The sequence below is a fragment of the Sinocyclocheilus rhinocerous genome, unplaced genomic scaffold, assembly GCF_001515625.1.
Source record: "Sinocyclocheilus rhinocerous isolate Xijiao unplaced genomic scaffold, SAMN03320098_v1.1 scaffold140, whole genome shotgun sequence".
NCBI lineage: Eukaryota > Metazoa > Chordata > Actinopteri > Cypriniformes > Cyprinidae > Sinocyclocheilus > Sinocyclocheilus rhinocerous.
Genome location: NW_015642053.1, coordinates 1,971,505 through 1,992,031, shown reverse-complemented (window position 1 = coordinate 1,992,031; position 20,527 = coordinate 1,971,505). Strand labels below are relative to the sequence as shown.

The 20,527-nt window shown below is 36.3% G+C and overlaps 1 protein-coding gene across 2 annotated transcripts in view; it reads right to left on the bottom strand.

Annotated features, from left to right (window-relative positions):
- Positions 1–989: 989 nt before the first annotated feature.
- Positions 990–20,527, bottom strand: part of llgl2 (LLGL scribble cell polarity complex component 2) — a 30,945-nt gene continuing 11,407 nt past the window's right edge. Inside the window, exons 5-25 of one of the 2 annotated variants that reach the window (XM_016572294.1) lie at positions 20,398–20,513; positions 18,558–18,716; positions 18,105–18,267; positions 15,869–16,001; positions 15,161–15,215; positions 13,548–13,702; positions 13,205–13,416; positions 12,876–12,943; positions 11,728–11,881; positions 11,480–11,584; positions 9,048–9,340; positions 7,680–7,827; positions 7,352–7,502; positions 7,100–7,216; positions 5,527–5,693; positions 5,182–5,443; positions 4,666–4,828; positions 4,529–4,557; positions 1,799–1,846; positions 1,351–1,393; positions 990–1,256 (exon numbers count right to left, since the gene is read on the bottom strand). In XM_016572294.1, coding sequence (XP_016427780.1) covers positions 1,166–1,256; positions 1,351–1,393; positions 1,799–1,846; positions 4,529–4,557; positions 4,666–4,828; positions 5,182–5,443; positions 5,527–5,693; positions 7,100–7,216; positions 7,352–7,502; positions 7,680–7,827; positions 9,048–9,340; positions 11,480–11,584; positions 11,728–11,881; positions 12,876–12,943; positions 13,205–13,416; positions 13,548–13,702; positions 15,161–15,215; positions 15,869–16,001; positions 18,105–18,267; positions 18,558–18,716; positions 20,398–20,513 — 2,832 coding nt within the window. In that variant the 3' untranslated portion in view covers positions 990–1,165. The remainder of the gene's footprint in view (positions 1,257–1,350; positions 1,394–1,798; positions 1,847–4,528; positions 4,558–4,665; positions 4,829–5,181; positions 5,444–5,526; positions 5,694–7,099; positions 7,217–7,351; positions 7,503–7,679; positions 7,828–9,047; positions 9,341–11,479; positions 11,585–11,727; positions 11,882–12,875; positions 12,944–13,204; positions 13,417–13,547; positions 13,703–15,160; positions 15,216–15,868; positions 16,002–18,104; positions 18,268–18,557; positions 18,717–20,397; positions 20,514–20,527) is intronic. The other variant, XM_016572295.1, reaches the window with a different exon arrangement.

Genomic DNA, 20,527 nt, shown 5'->3' with positions numbered 1-20,527 from the left:
TATTTACAATAATTGCCCAATACGCCATGCTAAGCAATTTTAGGCCCATTTCAAACTTATGCAATCACAAACATAAAACAAAGACAGCATAACTGGGCAATTATTGTAATGCATATTGCTGCACATTACATTCTCATTTCATTCATACCAATACTAATTACAAGAATCACATAAAAAAATATATATAGACACAACATAGCCATTACACTTCTAAATTATTGTAAACACTCACTTTTTTAATTTAGTCTTAAAACTAAAAAAAAAATCTTATTGTTTCTATTATGAAACTTAACCACAGTTAAGGGTTTTACTCTTTTCACTTGTTTCTAAAGCATTTCAAGTTACTATTTGTATGAAGATGCTCTATAAATAAAGTTAATGTATTACTGTTTGATTAAAAACCTTCAAAGTCTCCCGAGCTACAAATATTGAGTTAATCAAATTTCCTATCCCCACTTAATGAGTCAAGTGACAAGCACAGAATTCTAGGTGTTATCAATGTAGACCCCCCTCCCCCCCATCAATATTTTTTTTTTGTATTCACAATACTTTTTACACTTTTGCCCAACCTACATCATATCAGTCTTTCCATATCAATACTCAAAAATGAAGAAAAGGACGGTTTGTGTGTAAAAGTTTTACTGAGAAGACTGTAGTGTGGAGTTACAAAGCATAATAATTAGTGTTCTCATACATAATCATGTATAATTCTACAAAAATATATTCTAGACCCCCCCAAAGAAAACGCTAAAAGCATTTCAGGAGACAGTACCAAAATATTTCCTTAGATCAGAAAATACAGCCCTCCGTAAAAGGAACCCAGCGTTCAAAACAGGTACGGATTTTCATATACACATATATTAAAACATTCGACTACAATATTTTAAAATTACATTCCTAAATGAGAGCCTGTTCTAGTACACCCCCAAAACAAAATCAAGACTTTGTAAAAGAGCATAATAGGACCCCTTTAAGTGATCAGCACTCAGAGCAGCTCCAAACATTTGGAGTGCTTACATAACACATTACTGTGCCGGAAGACATACAGGAAGATCTGCATTTCAAACACTGATCATCGAGTTTCAAAGAAGGCAGTTTTAGCACTGCTCTCTCAAATACTTGCTGGTTACAATATTATTATTAAAATGCAGAATACCAATTTATGCTAATCAGGAACACAAAATAAATAATTACCTCCATTGCTTAGCACATTGCCTGCTTTTGGCTTTGTCTTCAGATTGTTCTCTAGGAACGTCCTTTAAACAAACAATTGGCCGATTATTCAAACCGTACGGGTATTAATGCATATTAATAAAGTAACAGGATCTACATTAAATTAAACCTTCTTACGTTTGATCTCCTTCTAGAGACTTCTGGATCTCCTGAAGCACTCCTGTGTTAAAGCAAGATGTGAATCAAACAAATACACAAAGACTTTCCCGCAAATTATATTTAGACACTATAAAAACTAGTCCAGCAAACAGCGCCCTCAGTGGACCTGCTCAAATACCCAAAATCTAGTTCTTCTGTTTATAAACAACAAATCAAGACTTTTTCACAGATCTTAATACAACAATATTATTGTGCAGGCAAATGGGAGTGTTACAGATCATGCACACATGACTGCACAGATTACTGAAAACATACAGCATCTTTAGATTATTGTTTTAAGCCATTTGCATGTCACACATCCACAGCAAGCAGAGATACAAACAATCTGATACTGCTCTACTGCTCTTACTTTACTTCTAAACTACTCCGTAATATGCTGTCTAACTGCTGATCTTCATGTACTCACTCTCATCGTTGAGCAAAGCATGCTCCATTACCTGTCTAGCAGAACTCTCTGGAACACACAAGCACATTGATCAGTCAGGCGAAAGCTTGCAAACACTCTGAGGAGGAGTTATGAATACAATTCATAATTGATGCAACTGGCAAGCCACAACAGTATTATCTTAGTATTATTTATAGACTATAATAGTATTTATTAATATTTTGAATTAAGGTTTTTAATTTTAGTTTAAGTAATTAAGTGATTTGTTTAATTTTTCTTAGCTTTTAAATTAATTTTAGTATTTAGTTTATGTACTATAATAGTATTCATTCATATTTTGAATTCGCTTTTATTTTAATACTTCGTGCTTTAATTTTATTTTCAATTGAAATTATTTTTTGGTCATTTTTTGTTTCGTCATTTAAAAAAAAGTGTTCCTATTTAGTTTATTTTCGTTTAAAATTTTACATTTATAAATTATTTCAATTAACAAAACACGTTTTTGATAGTTTTAGTTAACAATAACAACAATTGGCCACAAAATTAATATATAAATTAATATTAATATAATATAATGAAACACTGCCTTCCAGTACACCTAATCAACTTCTAACTTTAGAATACTTGATTGTTATTGGTCAGTTGCAGTTTGTCTAATCACAAGCGCAAAACTCAAAATTACGAGTTCACTTGAAGGCTGTATTATAATTAGTGCTGTCAATAAAATGTTTTACATAAAAAAAACAGAAAATAAAGACCTAGCCCCTCAGAAAGCTGTACACCCTAGAAACTACAGCATATGAACTACACAGTAGTGTACAAGTACCTATAAGAACTTTTATCTAGCCACTGTTCTCATTGGTGTGGACGGGGAAAGGCAACACTACTTGTTGTGGAATACTCAGTAGGGTTTTAAATGTGGATGTGGTTTATTAGCATCTGGTGCTAACGTCACCTTGTCGTCCAACCCTAATTCGTCAGCAACAGCTTAATGGCGTCTTTATCCAGCTATAATACACCATCTATGCAAATTCTTAGGTCCTCAATCTGGTAGAAAAGAAAAATCATGCATTTAAAATTAAGTTAAAAACAAAACTGTCTTAATTGCCAGTCTTTCAAACCAAACACCACTGCATTTGCTCGGGTTGCTGCAGTGAACTGCGCAGACGCAGACGCAGACGCAGATGCAGACGCAGACGCAGACAGTGTGAATGGCGGTTGGTCAGCATGTAATGGATTTAGTGGAGATACAGTGTTTGGTCTTAGCAGGCACAGGTGGTGGTCCCTCGCTCTCCTCTCTCTGGGTGTACAAGCTCTTGAGTGGGAGGTTTCGCTCTCCGGGGCAAGGCTTTCTCATGGTTCAGTAGTGGTTCTAGCAGTAGTGTTCAGATCGTAAGCAAGTCTGGAATGAAGAGCGCATCCAGAATCGTTCAGGCACTGGGAATTAAAGGCTCAATCTGTGGACACAGCAGCAAGCAAAGAGGCTAAATGAACATATAACTTGTAACATTTTGGCTGACAATTTCAATTAAGTATTGGAAATAATTATGACATGTCATGTGTCAATTACAAGTGTAGTGCACAAAGTAATTTATTCACTTAAACAAATAGAAAATTATTTTCTCATACATTTATGCACATGGTAGAATACCATTAACAAGACTGTAAACATCAACAATAATATTTTAAATATCATTTTTCTTAGCTATCAAATTCTCTTTTCAGTATCATCCCATTTACATTCACACTAATGTAACCCAGCTTTCCTGAATATTACATACGTAAACAAACAAACAAATAAATAGACTGAACTGAGACCAAAATCATTTTCCAAGATGAGTTACATTTATTAACTATTATTATTATTATTATTATTGCTGTCTCTAAGAGAAATTCTAGAGATATCTTGATAAACATTCTCATCTACTCGGTCTTTAAAAATATTTTTTCAGACCATTTTACATTCACACTGTAGGTTATGTAACCCAATCTTTTATCTATCAATTATGTAATCCAAATCTTATATTAAATTATTATTATATTATTATCTTATGCAAAGTATTATTGTTATTTTATTGACAAAAATATTATTTTTTAAAGACAGGGGAGATTAGAACATTCCTTTGAGTTTTTCTTAGAGACAGTTACAATAATAAACAATAAATAAAGACAGTACTAATAATAATATTTTTTCTTTGCATGTGATAATGACCTGCTCCAACCAAAGAAATTTGGAATTATTTAAATATTAAAAAAGTGAACCCAGAGCACATTTTTATTTTATTTTATTTTATAATGCACAATATGCAAACCCGAACCTCTTCTTAAATATATACATGCATGTGTGTGTATTTATATATACATAATAAATATACACACAAGTTCTCACACACACACACACACATACACCCACCCACCCACATATCATGTAAACAAAGTTTTATTTTGGATGCGATTAATCGTTTGACAGCACTAATTATAATGTATAATACCAGTATGTTTTTGGGGCTAATAATATGACTTAATATGTATAACTTTTGTTTTTAACAAAATTCCAAGTATTATTGTGGCATTGGTTCATCAATTACGGATTGTGTCCATAAGTACAGACTTAAGTCTTTTGCATGAGTGACTTCTGAGAATAACATGGGGAAGCATTCAACAAAGCACTAAGAACATGCGTTTTTTTTAGTATTGGATGCTTAGTTTGCACAATTCACACAGATTTGGAAAAAGCACACTGAATCTCACCATATCCTTCACTCTCCCTTTTGAAATTTCTAGAAAAACAGAAAACAAACAAACATCAATATAAAAACACGTTTGTCAATCCTTAACAACAGGAAAGGAATAACGGATTCTGAACTATTACACAACTACACACACACCTGTGTTCAGTAGGTACTCCATCCGGCTGGTCCCTGTGGACGGGACTTGATGGGTTCTTGGGCCTCATCTGGAGGGGAGCCTCAACCAGACAACGAGGCTCCACCGCCCAGCGGGTGGAGAGAGAAAACCGCTCAAACTCAGAAGGGGACATCAGATAAAATCCTAAAAGATGACCAGACAAAGAGTTTCAGAGGAGATTCATGCTTTTCCTTAAAGGGGTCATATGATGTTGCTAAAAATAACTTTATTTTGTGTATTTGGTGTAATGAAATGTGTTTATGAGCATCAGTGGCAAATCCTTTAAATATGAAAACGTACTTACAGGCTGTGAGTCAGCATTTATTGTCAGCATCATAGACTGTATAGGGTCAGTATGCGCGCCGAAGGGGAAACAGGGGAACTGAATTCACCGGAACATCGGTGGCTACTCTCCCAGGAAAGAGAAAGGAAAACTTGAAATCGCATCATATGACCCCTTTATGTAAATGCACTGTGTAAAAGTGAGCGTTTCCTACCTTGGCCATATTTGGTGAACACACAGGATGCGATTCCACTGACGTCTTCTCTTCGTATGCAAGGATAGTGGACCATCATTTTGATGGAAGGCAAAGAGATGACGTGTAGCTCACCCTGATTGGTCAACACCACCAGGCTGCTCTCCAACTGTTCATCGGTCCGAGAGCCAAACCAAGCGACACCCACACGGCGAACACGAGAGCCGTCGACCGCTGTCAGCTTCAGCTTTGACTTACTGCTCACTTTAGGCAGCGTAAACAGCTGTGTACACACAAATATGGTAAGACACACAATCTATGTTGGCAATGGAGGAAGAACAAGTTGTGTGTGGTGTAAATTCTCACCTTTAATTGCTCCTCTGACACAACCAATAGGTGATGAGAACCGTGCATTTCAGGACTGCGCGCCAAATCATGGGCCACCTCCAGAGGCTCGGGCAGAGGGGCACCCTTGCCATCCAAGACCACCAAACCAACGACTGGAGCACGATGCATCAACTGAATCTCTTTAGCTGGTGATGGAGAAGCACTTTTTATACAAGATCTGTTTATGTAAACATTCGACTTTTTATATTATGGGTTTTGTGTACACTACAGTTCAAAATTTTGGTCAATAAAAGTATACTCAATTAATTTTTTATATTTTCCACTTATAATAATAGAAAAGTCACTAAAAATATGATACATTATGTACTGACCAAAATGCAGAACAAATTACACGACCATTCAAAAGTTTGGGTTCAGTAAGATTTTTTAATTTTTTTTTAAAGATTTTTATGCTCACCAATGCTACATTTATTTGACAAAAAACACAGGAAAACAGTAATATTGAGAATTTTTTTTTACAATTTGAAAAATAGCTGTTTTTCTATTTCAATATATATTTTAAATGTAATTTATTCCTGTGATGGCAAAGCTGAATTTTCAGCTGAATGTACAGTCTTTAGTGTCACATGATCCATCAAGAAACATTCTAATATGCTGATTGTGATGATTAATATTTTGTGGATTCTTGGATCAATAGAGCGTTCAAAGGAATAGGATTTATTTAAAATAAAAAGAAAAAGGTATTAATAATAAAAAGTATTAATTTCTTTAAAAATGTTATATTGACCCTAAACTTTTTAACAGTAGTGTATATTTGTGGGTATTTTAAAAAACATGCAAAAAACAATATGCAATATGCAGTGTATATTTGTGGGTATTAAAAAAAACTATATGCAAACCATATATTCAGTAAGCTTTTTTGTAATCATTTAAAGATTTTTATGCTCACCAAAGCTAAATTTATTTGACCAAAAACACAGGAAAACAGTAATACTGAGAAATATTTGTTACAATTTGAAAAAAACTAAACAAAAAAAAACTGTTTTTCTATTTTAATATATTTTAAAATGTAATTTTTTCCTGTGATGGCAAAGCTGAATTTACAGTCTTTAGTGTCAAATAAACCATCAGAAACATTCCAATATGATGATTGTGCTGATTAATATTTTGTGGAAACTGAAACTTTGATTAATAGAGAGTTCAAAGGAACATGACATTTAAAATAAAAATAAAAAGGTAAAATTTCTTTAAAAAATATTGACCCTAAACTTTTTAACAATAGTTAATATTTGTGGGTATATAAAAAAAACAACAATATGCAAGAATTCACACTTTACTGCAATTTTACCATATTGTTAGGTGAAACAGAATGGTCAAAACCCCCTTAAATGTGGTAAAACTCCTCTAACACAAAGTCGTAATGTGGTTTATTGCTCTTACAAACACAAGCAACAATGTTATTCATAAAGAAACCAATGTTCAATAAATACATTTATTAAGTGATTTATTAAAATCTTTGTCTCGGTCCATCTGCTTTGGAGCTGAAATGCTTTTATTAAATGTTGTTTATATATTATAATTTTCCTTTTACCTGCATGAGCCACAACTGGATCCTCCGCCCTTCGTTCCAATGAGGGGACACGGAGGACATGCGCAAAAACAGCTCCACCATTGGTTCCTGCCCACAGTGAGGGCGTACTGTGAGAACCTGAGAAAGAGAGAGAGATCATGGAGGTCTTCTGCTAGTCACACACATGCCATCTGAGAGGATACAGCGGGAATAATGGGAAGGAACATAACCCTATATTTAATATTTAACGATTAGAAACATTGTGGTACTCACTATCACTAACGAATGTATCTGCAAAGTAGAGTGTTCTGACGAGGCCCGTGAAGGAGTCGTCAGAGGAACGGGCTTCAATCTTTCTCTGTACAGGTGCCAGCTCCATCTCCTGCAGAGCTTCGGCCTCCAGCCTGGCGTTGATCTCTTGCAGCTGCAGAAACATTGCACAGATATTCACTATCAAGCCGTCACCACCCATTTAACAACTCTGAATTATGCAATGCTAACCGCAGCTGAAATAACGGCATGCATGATGTCTAGTGTCATGTTTAGTTAATTTGTCGGGTGAATAACTGGAGCATTAGCGAAAAAGAGAGATGATATGTACCTTAGCTGCGTTGTTAGTGTGGTGTTTTCGCATGGAAACCCGGCTGCGGCGAATCCTGCGGAAGGACTGTCGCAAGGACTTCTTGATGGACTTGACGCGTGAGAGTGGCCCCTCCAAGGCCATCTGGTCACTGGGGTTTAGGGTGCACCTGCAAATGGACAGCAAACAACTATTAGCATGCTCAAAGTCTGCAGGAAAAAAACACAACTAATCGAATTTATCTTTGTAATAATCGTAAACAATCTTAACAGCCTTGATTCTAACAATTTAAATATAAAGCTTGGGCTCAGAAATAAAAGGCTTAAAATAATTTTAATATGGACAATTTTGAATTGTGGCTACAACATTAAACTAAAAATGTAAGTAAAATTTACATTTTCTTTTAAATTGATGGATATCAAGTCAAAAGGTCGCAATTTCAAGACTCTAAAATACATGCAAGTACGTTTTATTTTTTAGAAATTCATACTTTTATTTAGCAAGAATGCATTAAAATGATCAAAAGTGACATTAAAGACAATAATGTTACAAAAGACTTCAATTTCAAAGAAATGTTGTTCTTTTGAACTTTCTGTTCATCAAACCTGGGGAAATTTTTTACATTTTTTAGCATTCACAAAAATATTAAGCAGTTTTCACTGATAATAAGAAGAAATATTATACATATATTAAAAGAGAAAACTGTTATTTTAAATTGTTATAATATTTAAAAATATTACTGTTTTGATCACATAAATGTAGCATTGGTGGGCAGAAGAGATTTCTTTGAAAAACATTACTGAACCCAAACTTTTGAACGGTAGTGCAATTCGGTCTACATTTTTGGTAAATAAAAAACATTTTATAGTTTCTACTACTTTCCTATTATTTTAAATGTGGAAAACATTACATTTGAATTATATCACGTAAAAATATAAATAAAACAATATGGTTTAATATTTAACATGTTTAATTTAAATTATTTGAATGAAAAGCCAGTTTATCATATGATAAGTGAATCAGACTAGGTGCTGTTTTTCCACTTTTTATCCACATATATATATATATATATTTTTTTTTTTCATTGTTTTTCCACTTTTATAATGATAAAAGTACACCATGGTGACTAACACTGTAGCTATAATAAAGACTTCCCTTTTTGAAGGGAACATTTCTTTAATTAGACTATTGTGATGAACACATCAGCACATGTATTGTCACTCATCATCAGTCTGAACCAAATAAAACAACATAAGATTCAAGTTATCTTTCAGGTTATTCCCCAATGTTCATTTGTGATACCCTGAAAGTCTGCTTGTTTTAATAGTTACAAATCGATCTTTTGAACTAATAAACCTGGAATACTATTTAAAATGTTATTCTTCTCACTTGACCATGATTTTATTCCTCTGGTGGTAGTCATAGAGACCAAAGCCATGGCTGGTACCGAAGGCCACCAGTTTCCACTCTGAATGCAGAGCGATTGCTGTGACCACAGCGGGCGGCTGGCACTGCACTAGAGCGAAGGGCTGGAAGCCTGGAGGGAACAGCACCGGCTCCTCCCGCACGTCTAGACGCGCCTGGCCCTTCCAGCGAAATCCCTCCTGACCCTGCAGCAGGTCCACCACTGTAGCCTCGACCGTCTGCTCGGCAGCCTCATCATTCAGCTCCAAAACCAGAATCTGAGTGGGAGGAAGACAAAGAGAGAAATTATTTTTATTTCATACATTTTGACAGAAGCAGATGAAAATTAAACAGCAATATCTCACTTCTGTACTAACATATTCTCTCACCAGACCTGTAAAATGGAGCATACGCTTTTTTTTTTTTGTCATTACAGCTACATTCAGAGTATACTAGGGATGCACCGATACCATTTTTTTTCCGATCCGGTACCAAAGATTCTGAGTATCGGCCGATATCGATCCGATACCAGCACTGTTTTTTTTATAATCTATGTAGAATGTCGATACCTCAGTGTGTTGACCTGATCATCACTGTTTTGTGTGTTAAACACAATCTACTAAATATAGACAACTTTATTTTAAAGAAAAATACATGAAAAAATATATAATCATAATCTATAACAAAAATACTTATAAACTAGGTTAGTGGATAATTCAGCAGCAAAAGTTATTCTATAAAAATCATGAGTGCACAATTTTATTAAATATAAACATTTAGTGAAATAACATTATTTAGTGGGGAACAAATAAAAGTGAATAAGTGTAGGACTGAATCTTGTAAAATGTTACACATTGCTCTTTGTATTGTTGTAAAATATCATGAAATCATGAAAAATAAGTAAATATATTTACATATAAATATAAATTATAAAATTAAAAGACATTTCTTTTAAATGTATAGCACAGCAATGGAGGCAGCAACATATGATAGATAGGACAGAACAAGAAAGGCTATTAATAATCTTTCATTGTACAAAAGTATTAATACGAAAGGCTCAATACAGAGCGGCACAAAGCGCTTATGTGCATCCCGTGCGCAGAATGATGTGCTTGAAGCAACACGGAGTCACAGCGCGCAGCATAGAAAAGTTCAAAGCTCGAAGTGAAGAGATATTGATGGGTAGTGTATTAAATCTGTGCGACAGTTTGAGCCTTTTCTTTTAACAGTTTTAAATTTCAGTAAATTTCAGTTACTGCGCTCATGGAGAGAGTTTAATCGTCTTGACTGCCGTAACCGAACGCGGCACGCAATTTGAATGCTGAATGGAGGATGACAGACAGCCGCAGCGGAGAGAAGAGTTTACATGAACTTGACTTAAATATTCATCTCTACCTCACATTAAACTATGTAACTGCTTCAGAAGACTTGGAATATAGTGAACGAAAACTTCATGGTGCTTTACAATGTTTTTGTGCATTTCGTGGGGCTTAACAATAAAGCAGAATACTATACGCACAATATCGGATTTGGATCGGTCTTATCTGACCGATACCCGATAGAAAGTATTGGAGTATCGGATCGGTGCATCCCTACATTCATGTCCTTACAGCAACATTCACATTTCAGTAGTTCAATCAAAGGACAACAGGAGAGCAACTGATCCTGAAGAGTGGCTTTTCACCAAGCTCATTTCCAAATGGCAGACATAATGTGAAGTGGACTGTTAATAATCAATTAACTCAAGAGTGCTTTAGTCAAGTTCTCTCTAATGATTAATTATCAACAGCCACTAAAAATTCTGAGAACTGGGTGTACTGGAAAAGAGATCAGATCTTCAGCACAAGCAAGTGAGAATAAATTCATAGACATACAGCTCCATAAATGACAATCAATGTTTCACAAAAAATGTATACATTTATTCAGCAAGGATGCTTTCAATTGATCAAAATGGACTAAAATGGCATTTGTAATGTTATGAAAGATTTCGATTTTAAATAAATGTGAATCTTCTAAAACTTAATCTTGGTGGAATTACGGTTTCCACAAAAATATTTTGCAACAAAACTGTTTTTAACATTGTTTAAATGCTTCTTGAGCACCAAATAGGCATATTACAATGATTTTTGAAGGATCATTTTAAACTGAAGACTGGAGTTATGATGCTGAAAATTCTGCTTTGCTGTAACAGGAATAAATTATGTTAAAAATGAAAATGTTTTAAAATAAAAAATGTTAAAATATATTTAAAGTGTAAGAATTTCACATTATTACTGTTTTTATTGTATCTTACTCAGATAAATGCAGCCTTGTTGCATATGTAGTAGTTTATGTAACAACTGAACAAAAGGTAACATTTTAATATTGCGGTCTTTAATGATGTATGTCTTCCTTTAAACTCCCACATTAAAACGCACTTGTCCTGCAGTTCCAGCCACTGTGAGATATCCGCTGTATTTACACAGGTGGATCTTCTGAATGCCAAGCCGAGGGTCGTCGCTATATGGGTCAAAGCAGCCCACCTGATATTTTTAAAAACAATAAATACACAGAATCAAATGTCTGATGAAATCAGTAAACAACTGTGTTAACTAGAAGTGTGAGTGATAATACTTGTACAAGTAAGTGTCAATACTTGTACAAGTAAGTGTCAGTCAAACCAGACCTTGCGGAATGGAGGCCACTCTCCCTCACTGCCCTGGTTCATGTTGTCATTTGGGTCGGCGTCTGTGAGGAAGGCTCCCGCTGTGCTGAGCTTGTACATGGGGTAAAGACAGACCCCTGAGGCATCCCAGAAACGCACAGTGCCATCTTCATGCCTTTCAAAAGAAAGATGGATATAAAATATTTAAAGTGAAAGGTAAGATCCATTTTAACCATCAGTTCCTCATTCCCTACATGCAAAACCATTACAGCGTCTTAACAGAACATTTTTCCTTGTTATTCACATGATTTTCATGAAAAGGGAAAAACCCAGCTGTATTGAGCAAACACATTTTAAACAGGGTCCAAGTACCAACAGGTTGCCAAGGTTGTTTCAAAGCTACTAACAACTAGCTTTGAATAAATGAACTAGAATTACTGGACTAATACTCCATTTTTAGAAATTAAAATAATCCATGATCCAACAGGCAAAATAAGAACAAAAATCTGAACTTTACAGTTTTTATTATCTGATGCAAGTGATGTGAGTGACTCAAAACAGACACAAACAGTCTAAAAGAAAAGCTTACCAACTTCTCAACTAGAAAATGTATTTTTGTTTTACTCCTTTTTAATTTTTGGAAAAAAAGAAAAAACAAATCACAGTTTCCACAAAAATATTAGGCAGAACAGCGGTTTACAACATTGATAATAATTATAGCAGAAAATCAGCATATTAGAATGATTACTCAAGGATTATGTGACACTGAAGACTGAAGTAAAGGCAACTGAAAATTTAGCTTCGCCATCACAGAAATAAATTAAATTTTTTTAAAGTTATTTTAAATTAATAATAAAAATAATACAATATTACTGTTTTACTGTATTTTTGATTTTAAAAATGCAGCATTGGTGAGCACAAGTGTTTTTTTCTAATTAATATTTAATAAAATCATTCAAAATAAAATATCATACAGAAGTGAGCTTATTGCCTGTATATAATAAAAAAAACAAACTATTTATAACCCATGGGTATGTTCTTCATTTTCACATGCTTATAATTATGAACAGAACAATTCCCCATATTTTACAGTCTGAAACTTTACAGTGAATTCAAGACTGCGAGATCACACCAAGATCGATAGCATTAGCTCACACAGGTCTACTCACCCTGTCAGGAGCAAGTCTCTCTGGGGAGGGTCTGGGGCAAGATTCTGGCCTCCATTTATAGGCCAAGGCTACAAAAAGACAGATTTACAAAATCAAGAATTGAATGGCTCAATAGAATCAAGGTCAGTGATTAAAGACGTCTATGGTGCTGCCAAACAGAATCAACACTTGACATAGTTGTTGAAGTGTTCTGAAGCCAACAGTAGTTAACATTTAACCCAGCAACTGGCAGTTGAAGTGAGCACTCTCTTTCTGGTAAATGGTTTTATTGGGCTACATGCGATCTGAGCTTAATGTTTCTGCATTTATGTGTGCATATGGTTTCATACCTTCTTGGAGTAGTGTGTATTCTGCTGGGCTCCCACAGCTTGCACTCTCTCCCACAGTTTGAGCGGGATGGAGGAGACGTGGTGCGAGCAGGTGATGGCTGAACAGTGTAATGGCACCAGGTAAGGCGTCTGGATGACGGGCCAACCCTCAGTCTGCAGATCCACCACGACCAGCTCCTCCTCCACCAAAACCACAAGAGCGCTCGGCTCACCTGTGACACAGACACACATTTAGACCACTTAGAGGAAGTGAACCTATAGTAGCGCATGTGATGTGAAGTAGATGTAGAAAAAAAACATGTAAAGGAACCAAAACCGTGTGTTTGGGAGCATCTCTCTCTACCTCTGTGGTTCTCTCCCTCGCAAATGACGAAAAAGTCGATAATGCGTGAGGTGAAGTCCAGCGCCTCGTGGGTTTTGCTGTGGATGACTGAGATGCAGTGTCTGTCCCCGTAACTGGCCCTCGGCATCCCTCCACTGAAGATGAGGAATGGGGGACTGGGGGACACAAGGACAAAAGACACATTACTTTGGATAAGGAATTGTTTACTAAATGACAAATTCCCCTTGGCTCTTCCAGAACTTTCCAAATCGGCCGTTTCAAATATTTTGAAGAAAAAGAGAACAATAAAGCAACAGGAAATTAAAGGAACAGTATGATAAAATAGGCTAGAGATTATCAGTAAAAGAAAAATCATTACTGTGGAGCGGAACATATGAACGTCTATGAAAGGTTTAAATATTAACCAGACAGACAGTGTGAGTCATGGTGAAGCACTCTGGGTTAATGACACCACAAGCAAACACACCCGTCTCAGCATCAGCGAGTGAACACTCACAGTACTGTCTAATAAAGAATATACTCACCCTTGTTTTGATGGCAGCTGTATTACTTTGGATATGGCCTTGCAGGGGAAAGAACCTGTGTGAAGATATTGTTCATTAAAGGAAGTAAGGACAGACAGATCAATATGAATATATTTTAAAACCTAGTGAGCTGCCTATTAAGCAAGCATTTTAGGCATAATATTAGGCACCAAATGGTAGGCAACAACATTATTCCACTTTTTAACAGTTAGGATGCTAACTATGTAGGCAGGAGACTTCAAGGCAGCTCTTTGGACCAGAGTTTGAATTTCCCTACTTCCCTATTCGTCATCACTAGTCGTCATATTTGTAAATGGCAACGGACAGAGATATGGCAACCATTGTAGGTCATATTACAGATCCAATATGGTGAAAATACACTACCAGTCAGAAGTTTGAGATCAGTAAAAATTTTATCCTTTTGGAAAAAAGTAAACACTTTTATTTAAACAACTTTCAAAAACATTAAGAAATCTTTTAAACAATTAAGAAATCATTAAGAAAACTTTTTTTTTTAATATAGTAATGTAGTACACCCACATGTGATGCTTCTATTATAGAACATATTTTATTGACAGTTGAGAAGTGAGTTCTTCATTAAACATAGTATGTAAGGCAAATGTACACAATTTCAGGCACAGAATAGGTTTTGGAACATGTTTCCTGTTGTAACAGAAAACACAAGTGACTCCGGTAATGTGGTCTCACCATACGGTGTCTCCTGTTTCTCAGGCTCCGTCTGCGGATCCCCTCCGGTCACCGTCCACTGGCAGTAGCTCCCATCACTATGGGAACTGAGTATGTTCCCACCGTCCTCCATCCACCAAACACTCTCTAGTTGCTGCAGAGGACACAAAAAGAAACAATTACAAGCCTCCTCTAAGAAACGATAAAGATTACAATTTCTTGGAAAAAATCATTACTGTGGAGCGGAACATATGAACGTCTATGAAAGGTTTAAATATTAACCAGACAGACAGTGTGAGTCATGGTGAAGCACTCTGGGTTAATGACACCACAAGCAAACACACCCGTCTCAGCATCAGCGAGTGAACACTCACAGTACTGTCTAATAAAGAATATACTCACCCTTGTTTTGATGGCAGCTGTATTACTTTGGATATGGCCTTGCAGGGGAAAGAACCTGTGTGAAGATATTGTTCATTAAAGGAAGTAAGGACAGACAGATCAATATGAATATATTTTAAAACCTAGTGAGCTGCCTATTAAGCAAGCATTTTAGGCATAATATTAGGCACCAAATGGTAGGCAACAACATTATTCCACTTTTTAACAGTTAGGATGCTAACTATGTAGGCAGGAGACTTCAAGGCAGCTCTTTGGACCAGAGTTTGAATTTCCCTACTTCCCTATTCGTCATCACTAGTCGTCATATTTGTAAATGGCAACGGACAGAGATATGGCAACCATTGTAGGTCATATTACAGATCCAATATGGTGAAAATACACTACCAGTCAGAAGTTTGAGATCAGTAAAAATTTTATCCTTTTGGAAAAAAGTAAACACTTTTATTTAAACAACTTTCAAAAACATTAAGAAATCTTTTAAACAATTAAGAAATCATTAAGAAAACTTTTTTTTTAAATATAGTAATGTAGTACACCCACATGTGATGCTTCTATTATAGAACATATTTTATTGACAGTTGAGAAGTGAGTTCTTCATTAAACATAGTATGTAAGGCAAATGTACACAATTTCAGGCACAGAATAGGTTTTGGAACATGTTTCCTGTTGTAACAGAAAACACAAGTGACTCCGGTAATGTGGTCTCACCATACGGTGTCTCCTGTTTCTCAGGCTCCGTCTGCGGATCCCCTCCGGTCACCGTCCACTGGCAGTAGCTCCCATCACTATGGGAACTGAGTATGTTCCCACCGTCCTCCATCCACCAAACACTCTCTAGTTGCTGCAGAGGACACAAAAAGAAACAATTACAAGCCTCCTCTAAGAAACGATAAAGATTACAATTTCTTGGATTACAATTTGCAACTAGACGGATGTACTGTTACTTCCTCTACAGCAGGGCTCCAGACTCGATCTTCCCACTGGTCGCTCTTTTGTGACTAACTTCCACAGTTGGTCGCACGAGCACGTGTTTTTTTTTTTTTTGCTACAACATGGGATTAATCAATGCATGCTGAAAAACTTTTATCATAGTTTATAGTTATATGGAAACAAAAGTGGTTAACATTCAACCCGTTCTTTTTCATCAGTAGTATTATTTGTGATTTGAATTTTGTGAACGGGAGGTCCTCTTTTGCTATGTTATAAGCGAAAAAGATGAGGCATGGCATACACCACATGCTGTATTATATACTACTGACTAATAAATTACAGAATGTTTAGCAAACACTGAGGAATCAAATAATAAAAAAAATAAATAAATAAAAGAGAGCCTCCATAGCATAACGTAAACAGCAAAAAGAAGCTTTTCAAAATGAAAACAAAAAGAAAAGTAAAACTTAACTTGCTGCCGGTGACAGTGCTTGTATGTTTTTTTCCCCCCAAAAGAATACCAACATGTTCACCTTCTCTGGTTTAAGAAACGGCCTTTCATTTTACTTTAGTGTGAAAACCATCCATTGTTTCCTCAATATTCGCGTAATTTTTGCTGCGTGCACCTTCGTGCTCCTGCTAGCGTGGCAAGCATAAAAAAACAGGCTCTACACTCTAAGCGCTGTGCAGTTCAAATGAGTTGCCGTTTGATGTTTCTCATATGCAACAGAAATGGCAGCGCTTAGGAGTTGAACAACGCGGTGGTCGCGCCAGTGCGACCGCACACAAAATTTAGTCACACAGGCAGAAAAAATGGTCGCAGTCTGGAGTCCTGCTCTACAGTCAAAAATCTGGGTGTTATATTAGACAGCAACTTGTCTTTTGAAAATCATATTTCCCATGTTACAAAAACAGCATTCTTCCATCTTAGAAACATTGCCAAGCTACGAAACATGTTACCTTTTTCTGATGCAGAAAAGCTAGTTCATGCATTCATGACCTCTAGACTGGACTATTGTAATGCACTGCTAGCTGGTTGTCCTGCATCTTCAATAAACAAGCTACAGGTAGTCCAAAATGCAGCGGCTAGAGTCCTTACCAGGTCAAGAAAATATGATCATATTACCCCAATTTTACAGTCTCTGCACTGGCTACCTATTAAGTTCCGTATCAGTGACAAAATATTATTACTTGCCTATAAGGACCTTAATGGGTTAGCTCCTGCGTACCTAAATAGTCTTCTACCACGCTACAATCCATCACGCTCCCTAAGGTCGCAAAACTCTGGACTTTTGGTAGTACCTAGGATAGCAAAGTCCACTAAAGAAGGTAGAGCTTTTTCGCATTTGGCTCCCAAACTCTGCAATAGCCTTCCTGATAATGTTCGGGGTTCAGACACACTCTCTCTGTTTAAATCTAGATTAAAGACACATCTCTTTGGCCAAGCATTCAAATAATGCATATCATAATCTTGTACTGCAGTTATATCTGATCAAATGCACATTATTATTCTTTAGTTTGGGTTAAACAAATCAATTTTGCTTGGTTGGAACAGCAGCTACGCTAATTATGTCCCTATTTGTTTCTCTGTTTTTGCCACGGGATTGACATCCCGTGGTAACTAGGATTTACACAAGCTTCAGTCTGGATCCAGAACACCTGAGAAGAGATGATGCCAACCCCTCAGAGCACCTCAGATGATGCCAACCCTGATACAACATACAGAACTACCACATTTTGCTATAAGTTTGATTCCAACATATAATAATTGCTGTTAATAGTGTTCATCGTCTGTTTAATCACGTCTTTAATTGATTTTTCTGTACATTTCTGCCATACGTACATTAAATGACATTAATGCACTGGTAAGCTACTACTAAATATATTGTAGAAACTTAATTTTCTGTAAAGCTTCTTTGCAACAATTATATCGTGAAAAGCGCTATACAGATAAACTTGAATTGAATTGAACTGAATTGAATAAAGAAGCGATAACACTGCAAGTATATGGTACCTGTGTGCCTAGGAAGTGTTGGATGGGACGCTGCCGGTCCAGATCCCACAGTACCATCAGGCCTCGGCTGTAGCCGATTAGCACCTGCCGTGGGTTGAGCGGGTTCTCATGCAGAGTCTCCACACACTCCAGATTCCTGCGGCCAACATAATCCTCTGGAATTCTGGAAAAAGTAGCGGTGAACAGATCAGCGATCACAAAGCGTAACTGTAACATTCGTCTCAGGCATGCGAAACTCTTGCACAATACAATTCCACTGAAACTATTTAAAGAATGTACGTATATAGACAAAATTAATTCTATTAATTTTAAAGTCTATTAAATATGTTAATTTTAAGTTCTTGGCTTTAAATAGTGTTCATATGTAAAGTGACCAAACCTTGTATTTTGCTAGATTTTGTAAAAGGTGTTTTGGGCATGAATTCATAATTCAGATCAACATGATTGTCTGACCTGTTCTGTACATCCTCCACGCTGATGTTGTTCTCCTCCAGCTGTCTGAAGCCTGGCACTTCCACAACAAACACGTGTCCTCCCTCTGTGCCCAGCAGCAGCAGCTCACCCGATGAGTGTGCCAGAACCGCCGTGACCCGCGTCACACTGGGAGGGGCACTGTCAATGTTTCACATCATAAACGGGTCAAAATCATGCTAGTGATTTTTTTTTTATTACTACCCCAGTTACACATATTAGACACTGGATGAAAACTGTATGCTGGCTTATTTTTAGGTTATCTACATTGTTTTTTTTACTTTTTTGATATAATGCATTATTAAAGTTTTTACCCATGCCTTTATAAGGCATATAAAGTATTTTTATAATCTTTTTTTCTATGTATTTTTATCAATAATCAACCAATTACAATACATTTACAATACCAATACACACTAAAACATGAAACAGAATATTTTAATTATACTATCTTATAATTAAAATATTCTGTTTCATGTTTTATAAATATAAATATTTGAATCTCTTACAATATTTAATTATAATTCCTTTTTAGGCATAAATACAAGACAATATAATGTATAATAATTATGATTACAAATTTCATACAAATGTGGCGCCACCAGAACATATCTTGATGTTTAATATGCTGCTATGTGAAGTGGGTGATTAGACCAATGAGATTTCTTTGAGGGCAGGGCTACCCAGCATGACAAAACAGAAATAAAATCCAAGACTGCATCTGAAATTGCATACTTCCATACTATATAGTGGGCAAAAAAAACGGTATGTACGAATTCACAGTATTCACAGAATTCACAGTATAGGATTTATGAATGGCAGTGAAGCCATGCAATTGACGCTGGTAGGTCACATGACAATGACAACATGATGAATGTAGTACACCTGGATTACATTCATACTAGAAGTACATTCTCAGAGTGTATGCGATTTTGGATGTAACGACTTTATTCAACAATTCCTCTCCTCTGTGTCTCTCCACATCACCTTAGCGCCATTTTGTAGAATATCTGCTGAACGCAAACTGCGTACGCTCTTCTGTGTCAGCTGCGCTGCTTTCTTTCAAATCAAAGCGTAAAAAACACGCAGAAAACGTATCTTTGTGGTGCGGCTGACACAGTATAGCGTACGCAGTTTGCGTTCAGCTCATATTCTCCAAAATGGCGCTAAGGTGATGTGGAGAGACACAGAGGAGAGGAATTGTTGAATAAAGTCGTTATTTTAGTTTTCTTCGTGTACAAAAAGTATTCTCATCGCTTCATACGTTACGGTTGAACCACTGATGGCAGATGGACTATTCTGACGATGCTTTTCATGCTTTTCTGGACCTTGACAGTGTATTTTACTTGGCAGTCTATGGGACAGTCACAAGCCTCCCGGTTTTCATCCAAAATATCTTAAATTGTGTTCCGAAGATGAACGAAGCTTTTACGGGTTTGGAACGACATGGGGGTAAAGTGATTAATGACAAAATTTTCATTTTGGGGTGGAGTATCCCTTTAAGAGATCAAAATACCCTGTCACTTGTTGCTGGATAATAACAGAAGTATTAGAAATAATAACCATTCATGGGAGGAGAGAATATGACATCATAGGCTGCAAAAAATGCTACATTGAATCATGGAAGTCAGGTGACTGCATGTGTACATCTATGTATGGATTCATAGCACAAGTGAGTCAGTCACGTCTGGGTCAGTGTGAGTCAGTGCTCATGTCTCATTCGCTGGGTGTGAGTGCATGAGCATCCCAGCAGGTTAAAAACATCTTCAAGCATGATAATATTAGACTGAGGTGAGTCTGTAGGTGTGTGTTCCTGACTCACCCAGGTGGACCAGAGAGAGTGAAACGTCCTATCTCAAGCAACTCGGACATGCCGGTATGGGCCCGAAGCGTCCACATGTGCAGACTGTTGTCATCCAGTAATGTTACCAACTCCACCTGCAATAAATAAA